The following is an 18,568-nucleotide window of genomic DNA, read 5'->3' on the forward strand; positions in this document are numbered from 1 at the left end:
ACAAGTATTTGCATATTCAGATCAACCTAGGTTATGCAATGCATAGAACTACTGGATAGTGTGACCACAGAAAAAGTGTGATCCAGAGAAAATCATCAAGAGTGAAATGTTTTCAGATTTTCACATCCCTGCTTAAGGCTTGATTGTGAGAGATGCTCAGAGCTCATCTATCCCAATATCCAGAAACCAGCTGTGGAAACGTTTAACATACAAATTTTTATCTCTGTCCATAGAATAGGACTGACTTTACTTACAGAAAATCTTAAAACTTGTAATCACAAGCACACTATATACCAGCTGGTTCGACATTTTGTGAATAGCAGATTATATATAACTTACTAAAAAAACCCATAAAAACCCAAAAAATAAACAACAACCCTCCCCCCACCAAAAAAAAAAAAAAACCCCAACAAAACTAAAACAAACAAAAAACTGCAACCAACTTTCCAAAGGAAACATTCAGCACTGTCAGGAAAAGAGACACGCCGGCTTCTTGCCATCTACAGGTGAAATACTAAAATCCTCATGATCCAGCAGCTAAGCTCTTCTCAGACTCCAGTGCTTGGACAATGAATTGCCCCAGAATGGTCATCAAATGCAGACAGCACTGTGATTCCAAACATTGTGAAACTTATGTAATATTTTATAAGTTTATTTTAAAGTGGAAGCTTTTTTTTTTTATTATTGATCCATTTGCCAAGGATTTGTTTGGGTGATCTTTTATGAAGACTAGCTGGAAGGCTCCTTTTCTCCTGAGTTTCATGCCATGTTTCTGCTAATTACAGTTGATTAGCAAACAGCTTGGCAATTAACCCTAACAGGTTAGTCATCAGTTTGATAGCACTGTCTGTCATCCAAAAGGTAGGAGGAATTTATTGTTAATTTCAGGCAATTAGCAATGGGCTGGCAGGGCTCACAACAGCCTAAAAGCTCAATTTTCCTGAACAGCTGAGATAAATTACTGGATCAATTAAAACACATCAGGGGATGTCTGCAAGCATACTTAAAGCTAGCAAACCAGTTGCTGAAATGTAGTGGGAGGAGAAATACTAGTAGGGGGTTTTGGGGGTTGTTTGGTGGTATTCAGTTTGAGCTTTGGTGTTTATTCTGCTCTGCCATTGACACTGGTTAAATATAACTAAAAGCTAGTACTGACTTAAATCAAAAGAATCTGGTAACGAATAGGATCTAAAATGACTTTCCTTCCAAAGTGGTTAACTTTTCTAAAAGGCAAAGAGGTCATTATCGCTAATGCAATAATTGCAATATTGACAATTGGTGGGCAGCAGCTGTTCTCTTTTTTCACATTCAGCTGTCCCTGTCATGTTGGACAGAACCTTATCTATGGGCTGGCTTTCCTAGGAGTGCCTGCACTGATCCTTCTGATTGTTGGCTATGCTCTGAACAACCAGACTTGGAGGCTGGTAATGGGCAAAAGCTCTCATTTTGAGAGGGAGACTTCATCCAACTGGCTGCTGAAATGCAAACTGCTCTGCTTGGTCCTGTGCAGCATCACAGGGAGGGCACTGGTTGCTCCAGTCACATGGCTTGCAGTCACCCTGATAAATGGCTCCTATTATATCTGTGCTGTGAGCGAGTACGTCCCTGTGCATTACTATGGAGCTGCTCCTAATGTTACCGCTAGTGAGCGCAGCAGGATATTGGCTGCATTTCCCTGCAGGCAGCTGGTTCCTGCAGAGCTGACCCGGGCGAGAGATGAAGTGATTCTCCTCCTCCGATACCAGTCACAAGTGAGTAACTCCTATTGCCTGTAAATTTGATGGTAAGAGGTGAAGCTAATTCAGCAGGCATAAAACAGGATCAGTGTCCACTGCCTTGAGTGCTAAATCTCTGTGTGTTTTGAAGGCTGTTCTTTTCTTTTAGGTATATAAATTACTGTATGTGCTTGTCCCATTTGTTACCTACTGCCTGAGGACATATTCTTCCTTATGTAGAATCCTGAAAAATAATACCAAGTACGACAAATGGAAGTTCAAGAGCCAGGGAGGGTATGAAGTTTCTTGATTAAAGCAGAAGAAATGTGACTAAGAGGCCCTGGCTGTGATAGCTTCATGTGAACCCATGTAAAATCTTGAGGTTTAGATCAGACTCAATTCTAAAAGTTTGCATACTGGGTAAATAATAGGAGAAGCATTAAGTTGTCACTTCAGAGAAAAACTTTTAAAACAGGCTATAGGTTAATACAGTCTAGGACCCGCATGGCCTATCTTATAACATTAATAGCTGAGAAAGCAATGTTCTTAAATCTGCACAACAGAACTTTCCTGAACTCGAAAGGAACAAGTGATTTTACTACATGGCTGCCTCCAGTAGGCATAGACTGGGTTTGGTGGTAACAGAAGCTTTCCAGGCTTGTTAATGCTATTATTTAGGAAAAGCAAGTAAACATAATCTTATGGACTTTCTGGTGCTCAAAAGTTATCATTGTGAGTATTTTTAGCTCTAACAGTTTGTTTTTGGTTTTTTGTTTTTCTTTTGATAAGGTGGCTGGCTGGCTTTTGATTGCTGTGGTAGTCATCACCGTGTTCCTTTCTTACTGCCTGGCAAGCTGTTTCTCCCCACTCAGCTTTCTACACTACAGATACTGGAACAGCTATGTCCACAATGAGCAGGAGCTCTTTGACGAGGCAACAGAGCAGCACTCCAGGCTCTATGCCATGCAGAATGTAAGGAAGTTCTTTGGCTTTGTCCCAGGAAGTGAGAGTGTAAAGGAAATTCGTATCCCATCTCTCAGGGAGTGGCGGGCCATTTCTGGACTGGCCTTTCTGAAACGAGTAGATAAGGAGCACTATGATTACAGCCTCCTCCATGACTGGGCACTCAAGGAACGTGCAAGTGGAAAGTATCTGAGGATTGATGAAGACCCTGGGATCATAACACAACTCTGAAGATCCAAGACCCCACAATACTTTACAGAGAAGCAGGAACCTGTCCAGCTCCTGTGTATCAGACCTCAGCTGTGCTGGAATTTTCCAGTACAGTATTGCATTGATGTATAAATTACGTGAGCAAGTGCATCTTGTTAATGTAGTCCTTCAGCGCCTGCTTACAGATGCCTTTACTGATGGCACTTTGACTCCTGTGGGTTGTGGTGATCTATGCCTGGATTAGGGTGGGCTATTTCAAGCTTCAACTCTCTGCTTTCTAATGCTTGTTCTGAAAGGATAAGTATGTACTGAGAAAGTTATTTAAAAATGCTTTTTAAATTTTTTTTCTTTCTATTAAAAGGGTCTTTTCAGAGGTAGACCTTGATTGGATCCTATTAATTCGTCCATTCTGTATGGAGCAAGGGCAGCTATCCAGCTTTTCCTTAGTGACACCTAGCAGAAATTACTTATTTCTCCTCTTCTGCTATTCTTTTTTTTTGGTATTATATAAGTAATCTACACTGAGCTAACTACTAGTTAAGTCTGGGGCTACAGCAGCATGCAGGAAACATATGGGGAAATTTTATCATCAAAGGCTGAGTTTAGATACAGTGATGAAAGAACTTTCAATTCTGATAAGGAGAGAAAATCCCCACTGAGGCACATGGTGGAGGTGTGTAACACATAGCAGCTGTATGAACAAACACTTGACATATGGCAAACTGAGTTGGAATGTATTCTGGCTGAAAGAAATAGCAAGGTTAGTCTTCTATTTGGAAATACCTTGGAGTTTTTGAAGTATCTGTGTGCTTTCCTACTGTACAAATAGCAAATGAAGATGGGAAAAATCTCAGTCTGTACAGCAGTTTTTACTTTGTCTCTGTGAACTTGTAATTTATACATACACTGGGCCCATGAAAATTGCTGTGATTAAAAACTACCGAATTTTGTGAAAGAAGGCTTAATGATGTTTTTGTGTTATGTCAGTTTGGTGTGATGTGATATTACTCATCTCCTCTCTAACCCTCTGTGCAGATCCTTCTAACTCTAAGTGCAAGGGAAATGCATGCCATCATTTTTTTAATGCTTCCTGTATTGTCTTGCCAAGTACACGTGGGCTCCAAAGCCATATGCTACACTATAGGATGCTATCTGCTACTAATAAATGACCCCAGGGGCTTGAAGTGGAAAAATCTAATTATTTAGTGCATTTTACTACAAAATGCAGGAGTCAGAACTGTTCTGTCCCTCCCCTCCTCATCTGGATAGGAGAGAAAGGATATAAGGAAAGGCTCATGGGTTGAGATAAGGACAAGGACAGATCACTCAGCAATTACTGTCAAGGGCAAAACAGACTCCACTTGGAAAAATTATTACCAATGAAATCAGAGAGGAATAATGATAACTAAACCTAAATCTTAAAGTACCTTTCCCCACCACCTTCTTTCTTCCTGGGCTCAATTCCACTCACAAGTTTTCTACCTCTTCCTCTCCAGTGGTACAGAGAATGTGAGTGAATGGGGGTTGCAGTCAGTTCACCACATATCATCTCTGCTGCTCCTTCCTCCTTGGAGGGAGGGCTCCTCACACTCTCCCCCTGCTCCTGCATGGGGTACTTCCTCCCAGGAGACAGTCATCCACCAACTTCTCCAGTGTGGGTCCTTTACAGAGGCTGCAGTTCTTCATGAACTGCTCAAGTGTAGGTCCCTTACATGGGCTGCAGCCCTTCAGGAAGCACCTTTTTTTCCAGGGTAGGTTCCCTGCAGGGTCACAAATATTGCCAGCAAACCTGTTGCAGTGCAGGCTCCTCTCTCCACAGGTCTTGCCAAGAGTCTGCTCCAGCACAGGCCCCCGATGCGGTCACGGTCTCCTACAGGCACCCACCTGCTCTGGTGTGGGCTCCTCCAGGGACTGCAGGTGGATCTGTTTCACCAGGGATGTCCCTGAGCTGCAGGGGCACAGCTGCCTCACCATAGTCTGCACCATGGGCTGCAGGGGAACCTCTGCTCCAAAGCCTGTGCCACCTGCTTCCCTCCTTCCTCACGGAGCTTGGTGTCTGCAGAGCTGTTCTGCTTACTCCTCTCTCTGGCTGCCATTTCTGCTGCTCAGGGTCTTTTTCCTCATTTCTTAAACCTGTTATCCCAGAGGTGCTGCCACCATGGCTGATGGTGCTCAGCAGCAGGTCCATCTTGGAGCAGGCTGGCATCAGCTCTGTAGGACACTGGGAAGCTTCTGGCAGCTTCTCACAGAAACATCCCTGTAATGCCCCTGCTACCAAAATCTGGCTATGCAAACCCAATAAAAGGTAATAGGGCTGCATTGTGTAGGTGAACTCCTTAGGAAACAAAGTACCTCTGGTAGTAAACACAACTTCTGATTTAATTTTAAAAAATATTTGTTCTTTTTTATTTAAGGTGGAACGCTGTAACCTGGAACACATGCAGCTGAGTTGTGTATCTGAAGGTTTGACAGAAAACCTCTATGCTGATGTCTGGATCCAAATGACAAAAACCTGCTGTCTTTACTCCATGTGAATTCTTTCCACTTCTGTTGTTTTACAGTACTACTATAAAATGATGCAATATTTGCAATTAAGAGTAATCTGTAAAATTCTTTTTATAAAGAGTAATCTGCAAAATTCTTTTTGTATCTTGTTCACCTGATTTTTAAATTAGGCTTCATGGTTTCTGATTTTGTCCTGATTACTATTTGCCCTGTATTTTTCATAGTAATATAGTAATTTGAAATACTATCTGTCACTGTGAAGTCAGCCTGCCAACATACTAACAGACTATCACCTTGTTAGCATGTATATTAATCCACAGTACTACAGCTGTAGTTTTGAGGTATTTCCCTTTACTCATTGCCTCTTTGATACATGTAAGATTGGTAGAGAAGGCACTGCTTTCAAATTAATTCATTATTACAGACAAATCTATGAGTTGGTACAGTTAAATAGTCAAACTGTGCTGAAATGAGTAATCTTACCCAATAATCCACTTAGAATTCCAGTTTGCTCACTTGAAAATTATTTTCTTTATGCCCATGATAACTTTTCTGGAAACCTTGGGCTCATAAAATGTATCTGTGGGAAAACTGCCAGCCATGGGGCCAGGAACGGAATGCACCTTACAACCACTCTGTGTACCACGTACCCATCAGGGTGGGCTGTTGTTTAACCCTCGACAGTCTTAAATCCATCCTGGCAGGTACCCCCAAAGCATGCCAATGCCAAATGCCGCCAATGTGATGGGACTCCAGAAACGACGGCGAACGTTTCCTGGGAAATTTGCAGGCGCTGTTTAACTTCAAGCTGCAAATCACCGGCTGCATCTAGTAAACTTCCAATTTCTGGCAGAAATGGCATTCAGCTGCCTTCACGGTACCCTTACGCAGTCCCTAGAGCATGGGGTTTGAATCCCCTTTACTCATCCCTGTAAATTTTCAAGGGAAGAACGTCCAAGCGTGACCCATACCATCACTAGTCTGTGCAACACAGGGACTGCGGACCTCGGCTCTGCCGGGGATGCCAGCAGGATCCCTCCCGCACGCCAGGTGCGCTCCGTCCTGCCCGGAGCTGGCCGAGCAGCGGCCGCCGCGGCTGGGAGGGCGGCCGGGGACCAGCCAGACCGGCCTCACACCACGGCAGCCGCACCGCCTCCCTCTCTCTCTGCGTCCCTCCCTCCAGCCCAGCCCAGAGGCGGCATTCCCGCCTACCGCGAGCGCGGGGCATGCTAGGAAGGGCCGGGACGGGGCCGGGACAACGCAGGCGCGGGCGGGGGTGGCGGCGGCGTCGCGGTGCGGGTGGCCCATGGCCGTGGGCGGCGGGCCACGATGACCGACTACAGCGAGGAGCAGCGCAACGAGCTGGAGGCGCTGGAGTCCATCTACCCGGACTCGTTCACGGGTGCGGGCCGCGCCGGGGCCGCGGCGGCGGGCGGCGTGCGGGGCGAGGAGCGGGAGGAGGAGCGGGAGCGGGAGGCCGCGGCGGGGCTGCCGCGGGTCCCGCGGGGGCTCCGAGCCGCGCGGCTCGGCTGCGTGCTCGGGGTGCTGGTTCGCTTTCCCTGGCCGGGAAGGGCAAAGCGCTTGATGGCCCCTGTGGCCCGGTCCGTGGGCGCTGCCCCTGCCGCGGCTGGCGCCGTGGCACAGCAGCCAGCCCGGCGTGGGCAAGCCGGTCCCCTGCGCTGGAAGGATGCTCTTCGGAGAGCATCCTTTCAAAAGATGCAGCCCTGGGAACTGGTTTGTGTGCCGACCGGCATTCCTTAGCAAGCTTGTCGCGGACGTGAGGCATGGGATGTTTTGGGGTGCTTAAAGGTGCTGTTTTCTCCGTAAATGTATTGCCAGTACCTGCCTTACAGGGTTGCAGGTGAAAAAAAGGCAAGCTTTAGTTCCCTGGTGCAGCATGTTATGCTGCTGAAACTTTCATATTGTGGATACATTGGTTCTTCATTTTTTCAGGATTTTCAATTTACCATCAAACAAGAGTATCCAAATGCTGCCTAATCCAACATGATTTTTTTGGCATTCTGTATCCAAAGAATATTAACAGTGGAAAAATCGGGGCATTTTCTGTTTCCTTCCTGCACAGTGTCTACTCTGCCTAGAGTTCCACAGTGTCTTACTTGGCAGTAACTTCACCACACAAACATTTGCCCAGTACAATTGCCTATTGCTTCAATCTGAAAATCTTTTCAGGTCTTCAGTTTTATGTTAAAGATTACTTAAAGGTATATGACTTGATCTCTGGTAGCTGGGGATGGTGGATATCTGATATTGATATAGAAGTCATATTCTTCCATACAGCCTTTACTGTGATGCTTACTCAGAGTTATTGTTCACTCATTTAATGCTTTTATGCCCAAGAGAGGAGAGGGGAATAAAGATCCTAGTAGCACATTAGCAATTAGGCAAAACTCAGTTGATACTTTGAGGGCATGTGCACTAATTTGGGCATAGGTTATAACAGAGATGCAGAGCACCTCTTATGTTAGTATGTGGTCTGCAACCCACAATTGTGCAATGAGGTTTTAGCCTGTGAAACGCAGGTCACAGCTCTTGCTGTGTTGTGTTGTCTGTCTTCTGGCTGCCTGATTCACACACTTTCATTCTAGTATGTTGCTTGGTTAGTAGCATTTCTTGCATTAAACTGTTTTAAATATAGGTGGAAACATATTGTAAAAATAGATCACGGTCAAGAGTGCACTGGATGCTCATCAGGCACATTTAGTGCAGTAAAGCAAATTAGCTTTGATTGCTTTCTTCATGCAGTCAGTGCACTACCAGAAGTTGTTTGATTTGATTTGCACTTTGTGGAACACTGAAACTTCCAGAAGAGAAAGTTTTCCAAAAGTGAAACCCTTTGGTATTGTTTGATGATGTATGCTCTCATTCAAAGAGACTCCAGGCATCACATTGTATGGAAAATAGCTGTTAATTGAAAAGTATTATTTTAATAAGTTAAAAAGGCCCTTAACACTCTATTAAGATCTTAGTTTCTTTATAAGTCTTTAAGAAGCTCAGTTTCACTGATGTGAAGAAGTAATTGATTTAAGGACTCTCCCTGACTCTTGCTTTTTTCCTTTGAACAGTATTGTCAGAAAAGCCAACAACTTTCACAATCACTGTGACATCTGAAGCTGGAGAAAATGATGAAAGTAAGTTGATCATGTCTTACTCAGAAACTTCTCCTGTATATGTTTAAATCTAATTCTGTCACCAACAGCTACGTATACCTCCACTTAGATCCTTGTAAGAGCCTGGTACAGCAAATATTCCTTTGCAAATATAGTTCAAGGATTTGGGTGATCCTTGTTCAGTTTGAAGAAACGTTGTGCTGTCACTGTAGGACTTCTTTCTTCTGAATCTCAAAGGCTTTGTAGTGTAACTTCAAAAAGTATGTGTTGTCACCATCCTTCCAGTGGCTTACAGACATGTTGTGAGGGGATTTGTTTTCTGGCAACTCTGTGTGTGCCAGCTACGTGGGAGAGTTGAGTCTGTGTGCTGTGAATGGGCAGCACTTAAGGAACAGCTCCAGAGCAGAAGGCTGTGGGTCCCAGGTCCTTGTGTATTTTTTGCGTGGGCATATTGTAAGCAAGCCTTACTCCAAGCGTGTTTGACAGCTGCTGTTCTGAATACTATAACAGAAGGGGTAAATTGGTGCTGCCTTACTTAGTTTGAAAGGAGTAAGCCCTGCTTAGAGCAGGTGTCTGTGTTGCACAGACTGCTGTGCTGCTGAGAACTAAGGGAAAGCTTCTCTGGTATTCTGGGAGGATGTGTAAAAGGAACTTGATTCTCTTTTGCCTTGTTTCCATATTACCCTCGCTCTGGGCAGCTTCAGATTGAATGCATGTTTTCTTAGGCAGTTCTCTGCTTAATAACTTCCACTGGACATAACGTGTTTGTCCACAGTGTGGAGCCCTGGAACCCAACACAGAGGTTGATACTTCAACCAGGCACACGGAATCTGAGGTGTTAATATCCTGAGATTTTCTCTAGTTCTGTCACTACGACTCTTGCTGGTTTCCAGCTTTAAGTAGAATCTGAGGGAGATTACTGCTCTAGTACCTGTCATACCACAGAAGGTTTTTCAGACTTCCTAAAGACCTTTCAGACATGAGTAGGTTTTAATAGTTGTTGGAAGTGTAAACTTTATCATCTTAATTTTTTTTAACTCCTGGGTTATGTTTAAATCTGTTCATATTGTTTTAACATCAGTGTAAGAAGACTGTTCCTTATAGGCAAGAATATTTTATATTCTGTAATCTTGAGGCTGTCGATGCAGTAGGAAAACATACCATTAAAGTTATACAGAGTTATGATCATGTGTTTCTTTATCTTGTAGCTGTCCAAACAACCCTTAAATTTACCTATAGAGAAAAATACCCTGATGAAACTCCACTATATGAAATTGTCTCACAGGAGAATCTTGATGATAATGATGTCCTGGACATAATAAAACTGCTAGAGCAGCAGGTAAGGGAAACAGAATATCTTGGAATAGCTTGATACCGCTTGACACATTGGCTGGAATTTCTCTCTCATATCAGTTGTTTTCAGAGGTATCTGCTACTCATTTGAAACTTGTTCCATGCTATAGGGACTTACTTTGTGGGTTGAGTTTGGTGAATCACATCATTGGGGTAAGATATAGGGCTAATTCAGTGTGGGCAGTAATGTAGAATAATGAAATGGAAGTGCATTAGGGCTTCCCCTCTTCCGCTTCTACCTTAAGGTGGATTTGTTTCACTGTGTGTGTGTGTGTGTATATATATATATATATATGTGTGTGTGTAATATTTGTGAAAATAAGCCACCTCAGTTTCATTTGGAAATATTAAAAAATGCCACATTGATTCCTGATTATTTTTGGTAACATAAATGTTTGTGGATCTCATCAACCTTTGGGATCAGTGAGAGTGCATTGTGATGGAAAGAAGGAAGCACTTCTTTGGTTTCAGGAATTTCTGTCAAGTTCTCATTGCATTAAAATTGCTGTAATATGTTTAATGGGCTTTTATTCATTTTCAGTTTACTTCATGTAAACTTCCTTTCATCAGCTGATGTTTTCTGATTTTCCTGGGAAACTGTCTCACTTCAAAGGAGTATGTAATAGAAATAAGGAATAAACTGTTCCAGGAGAAGAAAGGTTCTGAGTGACATGTCTCTTATGATTTATGATAGTCAAATATTAAAGTTGTGTTTCTACTGTAGGTTTTGTTTTATTCATGAAAAAGCCTTTCAGAGGATATCTATAATGTGTTAATAACCCAATCACAGGCATTCATCTTTATGTTTTGCTGCACACCCATTTGGGAATAACTGACTGGATTAACTGGGCGATTGAATTTGAATTTTACAGCAAGCTTTTGAGACTGGTGCAGAATGTGTCAACTGTGCCCTCTGCATTTGCACGACATCCTGCTTTCTATAAACATATTAATGCATTCAGGTTCTTCTGTTTGAAGTTGCCTTCTTTGTGTTGTAGGCAGAAGAAAATTTAGGAATGGTAATGATCTTCACTCTAGTCTCAGCAGTACAGGAGAAATTAAATGAAATAGTGGATCAAATAAAAACACGAAGAGAAGAGGAGAAGAAACAGAAAGAAAGAGAAGCAGAGGAAGAAGAGAAGGTATGTAAAATATTGTCTTAAAGGAAAAAGACTTTCATCTTCTTTAAAATGCATTGGTTTGATGCTGGAGCAGTTCTCAGTTACAGTGAGAAAGGAACAGCTGTCCTAAAGGTGATTTAATTGAAACATAAGAAGATTGTTTAATGAACTTAAGTGATCTTTTTCTTGCTTTTTTCTTCAGCAGTCTTTTTAGAGTCTAACTGCAGTTAGATTCTAAAAAGTTCACAGTCCCTTCTAGCATTACTTCCTAAGGGATTTTTCCCAAATGAAATCAGATTTGCTGTAGACAGTTTTTTGCTGGAAGAAGGGGAAGCAAGAGGGAATGGGGAGCAAAAAAGACTAGAATATGTCATGCTACACACAGGCTCCATGGTTTGAGGAAGGCTGTCTTCCTTGGAAGACTGAGTGGATAGGGTGGAAGCAGTGGGACCAGTCTTCAAGACTGGTTTGCCCTTCTGTAGAATAGTTTTCACTATTCATGGATTGTACTATGTCCAGCTAATAAGTCTTAACTCACTTTCTGAGAAGTAGCTGGAGCATGATGGGACTTGGAAGGTTCTGTATTTTTGAAGACTGGCAAAGAAATTTCTGAGAAAAAATAATCTTTTTTTTCTGTTTCTGCAATATAAAAGGATTAATGTATTTTAATGGACAATAATTCATTGTAGGTTGCACTTAAGGGTTGATAAAAAGTGCTGCCTACTTACAAATAAACTATATTAGTGGGGAGTTGTGAACTGTTGCACTCTAGGTCCAAAAGGAGTATGCAGGGTTCTTCCATGAGAGTTTTCACCTCAGTGTAGTTCTCTGAGGAGAGACTCCCATGACAAAAACCACAAGAATGTGTTCTTTATATACTCTTAGGATTAGGAGAATTTCTCAGAAATTTCACAGCAAGCAGTGTTTCTGGAGTGTTGTAATTTAAATAATTAAAAGAATGCTTATCTTCACCTGTAGCTTTGCAAGTTGTGTTTACAGCCTTGTTTTCTATTCTTCCAGCAACGTTTTCATGGCACTCCTGTTACCATTGAGAATTTCCTTAATTGGAAAGCTAAGTTTGATGCAGAACTTCTAGAAATAAAAAGGAAAAAGATGAAAGAAGAAGAACAAGCAGGCAAAAATAAGCTAAGTGGTATGTTTTAATACTGGTTGTGAAATTTCTGCAATGCTACCAGCCTATAATGACAAGTCTAAAAGTAATTTTTACACAGATGATAGGTCTTAGCATCCTGCTCCATCGTCTGTGTGGCTTAGCTTTGAACTGGTTCTTCTGTGATGCTGCATCTACTTTTGACCTGATTATCTGAAAAAAAATAACCAGTGTGGTCATGCTGTATCACTGTTCTGTTTTCTCCTCACTTTTGGCTAGTTTTGGTGCAGTTTGACAGAGATGGAAATTTTAATGGTATTAAGTTTCATAAAAAGCTGTACAGGACAGGGGACACACTTTATTCCTCTCTGAAGGGTATGCATTTGGGAATCTGCAAAGATGAGATAACAGAAATCAGGCTTCTGGTTTTTCTGTTCTTTAAAGTATTGTTAGTATGTGGTGTCTGTTTTCCTCTATACAAATGTAGCTTTTAAAAGCTTCCCTTTAGAAAACCAAAACCAATCATATTCTTGAATGTCATTAGTGTGATTCCAGTATTACCATGGATACCAGGCAGTCTTGTTTGTGGAAGCTTGCATGAGCAATGTAGATGGGAGACAGATGATTTATGTGAAAAGAGTCCTGAGTTTTTCTTTCAGTCCCTCCCACTCAGAAAGGCTTCACTCTTCTATGTTGTTGCCTTCAAAGCTGTGTGTATATGTGTGTGTGTAGGAGCTGGTGATGTGTGTAGATCCAAGTTGCTTTTTGAATAGGAGAATGTATGAAAAAGGGTGGAGGAGTCACTTGATTTCCTTCCTAGTTCCCACAGAGGATTTCTTATGGAATACAAGATGAAGAATAAAGCAATAAGGACTGAATACAGGCTGTGGGATGTAAATTTTTGCTGCCCCCCATTATTAAAGTCTTAATAACATTACAGTGACCCATTTCACTTGTGGTGTGGATGATTCCTGGATGAATTAAAAAAAAAAAAAACAAAACAAAACAAAAAAAAAACCCACAAACAAACAAACAAAAAAAAACCAGAATGGGGAGTTTACAGAAATGAGCAGTTAAAAACACAAAAGACTGCTAGAATTGGTTGATTTGAACAGACTAAAATACACATGCTGACTAAATGTTGCTTTGGGTTGAGAGTTGTTTGAGAACTGTACTTGCTTATATATTGGTTTTTATTTTATTTCTAGGTAAACAGCTGTTTGAAATGGATCACAACCTTGACACCTCTGATATCCAGTTCTTGGAGGAAGGTAGGTTTCTATTTGATTCCACCACTGAAAGTCAGTGGCTTAAAAAGGTCAAAATTCCTAAGTAAAATCTGTGTTGTATTTCTGACTTAATATCTTATATCAGAATTCCTTTTACATTGGAAGAACTTTCTGAGATGTACTGCTTTGCAGAGTGAACAGAATTTTAATTTTTCCCAAAACAAAAACCTTTCCAAGATGATCAAGTGTATTTATTTGCAGCCTTGTGCTTGAGGTGATCTTACTTACATTGCTTATATTTAAATTATTGGACTGGGAGCAAAGCAAAACAAAACAAAAAGAAAAGAAAAACAAAATAAAAAACCTCAACTTAGCCCCGATTTTTTTTTTCTAATAGCCAGCCTTCCCTGGCTTCAAGTATAGGCCTTGAACTTTTGTCACCTTTTCTCTGAATCTCAACACCAATAGTAAACATCTTGCAGGTCAAAATAAATGTTCCTTGCTTCTGTGCAGCCCAGTTCTTTTTCATGGTTTTGGCAGATGAGCCTCTTACCTTACCTAAAATACTGATCTGGCGCCAGCTGAAAATTCTGTAAGCCTGTGCCAGAAAAATATTAAATTTGGAAAACCAGTTGTACTGTTTTTTAGTGTTCTAGCTTAGAATTACCTGAGTTCTTAGGTAAGACAGTTCTTTAATGCAGCTGCATTATCCACTGGTATCACAAAACACAGGCAGAAGAGGATCAAGATTCTTCTTTGCAAGTAACAAAAGAGAGTTTATGAATGTCAGTGAGTGTAAACTTGAAATGTTAGTTATGGGGGAGTTTAGTTTCTTTAACAGGGAATAATTTAATCTTGTCTTCCTACAAAATACCTGAAGTAAAGATGGTTTGTTGATGGCACATTTGGCTGCCTCAAGGGAGGAACAGACCTCTGCCCGGGCTCTGTGCCCAGATGATTTGGGATTAATGTATTAATTTGTAATCCTATTGCTACTGGTGATTAAAACTCCTTATTGCTGCTTGCATTCTGTCATAGATGCAACAGGTTACTAAGTCTGTTTTAATATTACAGTAGCATGTACTACTTATTTTCAGAGGATAGTGGCATTATCTTGTATAGGTGCCTTCAAGTCCATTGAAATAATAGAAACTTTATTTGGTGACCAGAAGATGTCACTGTTGATACATAAAAATAAAATAGCAGTCCTCGAGTTTTATCTTTTGGTCAGCAGCATCTCTTTCAGAAGAAAATGTGAAAGTAGCCAAAGCTTCATCATGCTTTTAAAATTTAAATCTGAAAGCAAATACATGCATGTCAGTATATGGTGTGTAAGGAATTTTTTATGAACCCTGTGCATTTATCTCACCAGGATGGTAGTAATTATTCCAGCTGTGAGGTCCTGAGCTCCTGCTTTGGCTATCCTGGGGAGAAAGAATATCTGCTTCTGACAAATGTGAATGTTAATTTCATGTTCCCAATGAATTCTGAAGTTCTGTGTGACATATCTCTTGGCTGGGTTTTGATACAAAGAAAACTTCAACTGTAAAAAGATAAAATGTGGGATTTACTTTTCCATGTCTATTTGATGTATAAAAGCCAAGTAAGCTAGCAGCTACCTACACTGAAGAACTAATACGAAAAAGTCTTGTAGGTTTTGTTGTTGTTGTTAATGTTTTCCTTGTTGCATGAAATTAAAGTATCTTTCTGTTCCTTGCAGCTGGAAACAATGTGGAGGTTGATGAATCTTTATTCCAAGAAATGGATGATTTAGAGTTGGAGGATGAAGAGGATGACCCTGACTACAACCCTGTTAATTTAGATAGTGATTAGACTTATTTGAACTGATTCTGTCATCAGTATGGACATATGTAAGGGGAGAGGGGCAGGCAGGAAAGCCACAGCATCTGTGGTTTTAGTAATGTGTATTGCTTTTCTTTTTTCATAATTTTTTCCAAAGAAAAAAACAATTTATTTTAAATCCAGGAGAAGTCTTCTGATGACTTTCACTATAAATAAATTTACTTTTAATACTTCAAATGAAAAATTTGAGAAATACTGATCTGTCTGAAAACACTTTTCTATTTTCTCTAATTTTTTTTTCTCCCTACATCTTTAATTGTCCTTTGAAGAGATGTGGCAACATGCAAGATGGAAAGATGTTACAGCAAGCACTAAACACACCTGCATCTGAATGCTGAGCAGCTTTTCTGCTGTCTTCCACCTGGGATAAACATGGGCAGCTTTGGTGAATAAAAGGGATCACATACTATGCAGTTATTTATTTTGTTGTTCCTCCTGTGGAATCTTTTAATAATTCAAGTCAGTTCTGGTGCCCCAATTTTTCAGCTGTAGATAGACAGCACTAGTCACCTTTGTTGTACAGCCTTATTAAAGTCTAGTGGAAACCATTTCCATACAATTAGAATGAATTTTTTTGCCATAGTAATGAATAATATTTTCACAATGGTGATTTCAGGTCAGTAGGGAAGAAAAAGTCAGAATGTGAAGCCTCTTAAAGTTTGGTTGGTTTATTCAGAGATCGTTTGGGTTTTTTTTTGAATGTGTGCCTCAATGAATTTTTGTGAAAAATCAAAACCCACCTTAGGAAAATTAGTTTGCTTTTGGCAGCAGACTGTATTGAAACACTATGAGTGGAGTGCACATTACAGCAGCAGGGTTTACAGAGTGCTCTGTAGGTTTGAATGTAACTGGTGTAGTTTTAGAAGCATTGTCTTGGCAGCCTGTGAAGGTTAGCACAGAATGCAGTAAAGCTACACATCAACTTGGGGATGTTGCCCATCCTTCAGAGTTGTTTCTGGAGCTAACAGCTGTTGGACTCCTCACTTACCACCTCCAAAAAGCCCAAACACTGCAAAAACTGCAGTGTTTAAACATGCTGTGTTTGAAACTGCAGCGCTAGAAGGACGATGGTGTCAAAAGACAGCTTTCCAAACAGAGACAGGCACCTCAATGATTAAACACTGTGTGCTGAATTTTAAATACTGTTAGTAGACTGCCTTAACTGTGCCAGCTTCAATCTTTGAAGAGGGTTGCACTAAAGTATCACATTGCTTAGAGGAATAATAAATTTATGAATTTTGGTATTTGAAAATTCCATAGTCAGGATGAGAAGTTTAATTATGGAATTCATTTAATGGTTATAAGATTCTCTGCTCATATCGCTCAAGAACATCTGTTTAGGATGACCTCCTTTAATATGGTTTTATTTTTTTCATTCAAGGTAAATGAATTTCTAGTAGATAGAAATAAGTGTTCAAGTACCCTGTAAATACTTTTATAAATTAACCATGTGCCTTTGTTCCTACAGTCGTCCCTTTGATCTTTTTAATTTTGGCTACTAAGAACTCTAGATAAGCATCTAGGTCTCAGTGATAATGTTTTATGTTTCCAAGCAATAAGCAGGATCTGTGCTTCAGATCAGAGTTACCAGATACATTAAAAAAATTGTGAGCTAATGTGATATCAAATCTTGCCTTTTCCAAAGAGACAGTTGGATTGAAAGCTTCATAGTTACTACATCCAGCTTCCTGTGTAATTGCTAGGATGCTCTTCAGCACTGAACTTATTTCTGGTATGTCTCAATTCAGCTGCATAAAACCCCATTTAATCCTAAGGCTGCTTTGCATTTCCAGCTATGTATGTTTAAAACTGCTCTTTTTTCATAAAATAATTGAATTTGAGCTCTCTAAATTTGGACCAAATCCAAGAATCCTGCATAGTCTGTGCAAATGTGATAATCAGAAAATTTTCCAAGTAGATCACTGATAAGTCATCTACCTATGAAAGTTTCTCATTACTTATATTTCTAGAATAATGAAGTTTTCTAGTCTGTTTTCAAACTAACATATTTATTGGTTTTCATGCAGAGAATGTATAGCTTAAAAAAATGTTAAAATTATGTAAAACAAGTTAAAATGTGAAAATGTGTTTTTGCTGTTACATTTCAAAGCAGAGGAAATAATAAGGGTTGAAGTGACAAAGAAATTGCATAAAGACTGTTCCTCCAGGTCCTTGGAAGAAGTTGTAGCGACTCAGTCTGAACTGCAGATTTGTTTAGCTTTGTTAGCAATTAACATCTGTGAAATAAAAAGGGAATTTGACTGAGAATAAGCTTGGCTCTGTGTGTGTATGTTAGTTTGCTAAAGTGAACAGAGAAGGGTTTTTTTGCTGGGATATTTAAATTTGCTTATCTACTTTGGATTAAATTGAAAACTAACTCGTACTAGCTGACTAAAACCCCATTTATAAACTTTTGACAGAATTACAGTAATTTAAATTCCTGGTGCTGACAACCTTTCTTGTATATTGTTTCTGACTGCCTCAGTCCAAAGCATGCACTGTGCATGGAGGCAATAGTGAGTTGCAATACTGCACCTTGACCAGAGCTAATTTAGTTTTGAACAGGCTGGATGTTTTGAGTAGTTGCTGCCAGAGCTCTTAAAATTCAGAGGATGGTGCCTCTGGGGGTAAAATCTCAAGCATGCTGCAAAGCCTAGGAATTTGCATGCAAATTATGACTGCAGTATTGGCATCTCTCCGTCCTTCCATTTGACACCTGCATCACAGATCAGGGCTGATACACAGGAGCTGATAGTCCCCCAGTTCCCAGGAACTCTCTTCCCTAGTCTGAGTCCCTCTAATGTTCTAAGTATTTAAACCTTTCACAGCTTAAAGGCTTCTACATACCTACTGAATGAATGCATTTTCATAACTATTTTTAAAAATTCTATGAGTATTTCAGAAAAATCAGTGATTTATGGATTGTAATATCTGTACATGTTCACATGTTTCACTGCTTCCAAAAATGACAAATTCTTATTGCCAGAGGACATGAAACATGAGAGAAAGCAGTTAAGGCTCTTACACCAGTATTTAGGTGTCAGCATAGAAGGCAGTCTAAATGAAAGGGATGAATCTGAACTCCAATTACAATAGGTGGATGCATGATAGAGCTGGTAAAGCAAAAACACCCTGTGCTACCTCTGTAACACACTCCCCCATCCCTCCCAGCCCTCAGCTCCCCTCCCGGAGGGGCAGAGCTCTTACATTCAACCAGAGCAGCACGTTCTAGGTACACTAAAGTGCCTCAAACACCAGAGACATTTATTTCAACAGACAGCTCCAGTCTCTTAAATAGCATTAACCCTGCACAACAGAGGCACTAGTCAAAAGGCAGTGTCCTTTTGGGATATACATTATAAAACACAGA

General features: G+C 40.6%; 2 protein-coding genes across 2 annotated transcripts; both read left to right on the forward strand.

The window, feature by feature from the left end:
- The first annotated feature begins 998 nt into the window (after window positions 1–998).
- Window positions 999–3,665, forward strand: CALHM4 (calcium homeostasis modulator family member 4). The gene is made up of 2 exons (XM_064412992.1): window positions 999–1,751; window positions 2,505–3,665. The coding sequence occupies exons 1-2, from the start codon at window positions 1,194–1,196 to the stop codon at window positions 2,907–2,909; spliced, it is 963 nt and encodes a 320-aa protein (XP_064269062.1). The 5' UTR covers window positions 999–1,193; the 3' UTR covers window positions 2,910–3,665.
- A 2,973-nt stretch (window positions 3,666–6,638) lies between these two features.
- On the forward strand, window positions 6,639–17,469 carry RWDD1 (RWD domain containing 1). Its single transcript, XM_064412999.1, has 7 exons — window positions 6,639–6,795; window positions 8,477–8,542; window positions 9,730–9,860; window positions 10,873–11,016; window positions 12,016–12,148; window positions 13,315–13,377; window positions 15,056–17,469. Exons 1-7 carry the CDS (start codon window positions 6,723–6,725, stop codon window positions 15,166–15,168), a joined length of 723 nt encoding a protein of 240 aa, XP_064269069.1. The 5' UTR covers window positions 6,639–6,722; the 3' UTR covers window positions 15,169–17,469.
- Window positions 17,470–18,568: the final 1,099 nt, after the last annotated feature.

The sequence above is a fragment of the Passer domesticus genome, chromosome 3 (assembly GCF_036417665.1).
Source record: "Passer domesticus isolate bPasDom1 chromosome 3, bPasDom1.hap1, whole genome shotgun sequence".
Classification (NCBI taxonomy): domain Eukaryota; kingdom Metazoa; phylum Chordata; class Aves; order Passeriformes; family Passeridae; genus Passer; species Passer domesticus.

Excerpts from the sequence above, each read along its gene's own strand:
- CALHM4 (XM_064412992.1), top strand. The coding sequence starts at position 1,194 with ATGACTTTCCTTCCAAAGTGGTTAACTTTTCTAAAAGGCAAAGAGGTC. Across the intron at positions 1,752-2,504 it reads TCCTCCGATACCAGTCACAA|GTGGCTGGCTGGCTTTTGAT; the intron begins GTGAGTAACTCC and ends TCTTTTGATAAG.
- RWDD1 (XM_064412999.1), top strand. The coding sequence starts at position 6,723 with ATGACCGACTACAGCGAGGAGCAGCGCAACGAGCTGGAGGCGCTGGAG. Across the intron at positions 11,017-12,015 it reads AAGCAGAGGAAGAAGAGAAG|CAACGTTTTCATGGCACTCC; the intron begins GTATGTAAAATA and ends CTATTCTTCCAG. Across the intron at positions 13,378-15,055 it reads TATCCAGTTCTTGGAGGAAG|CTGGAAACAATGTGGAGGTT; the intron begins GTAGGTTTCTAT and ends TGTTCCTTGCAG.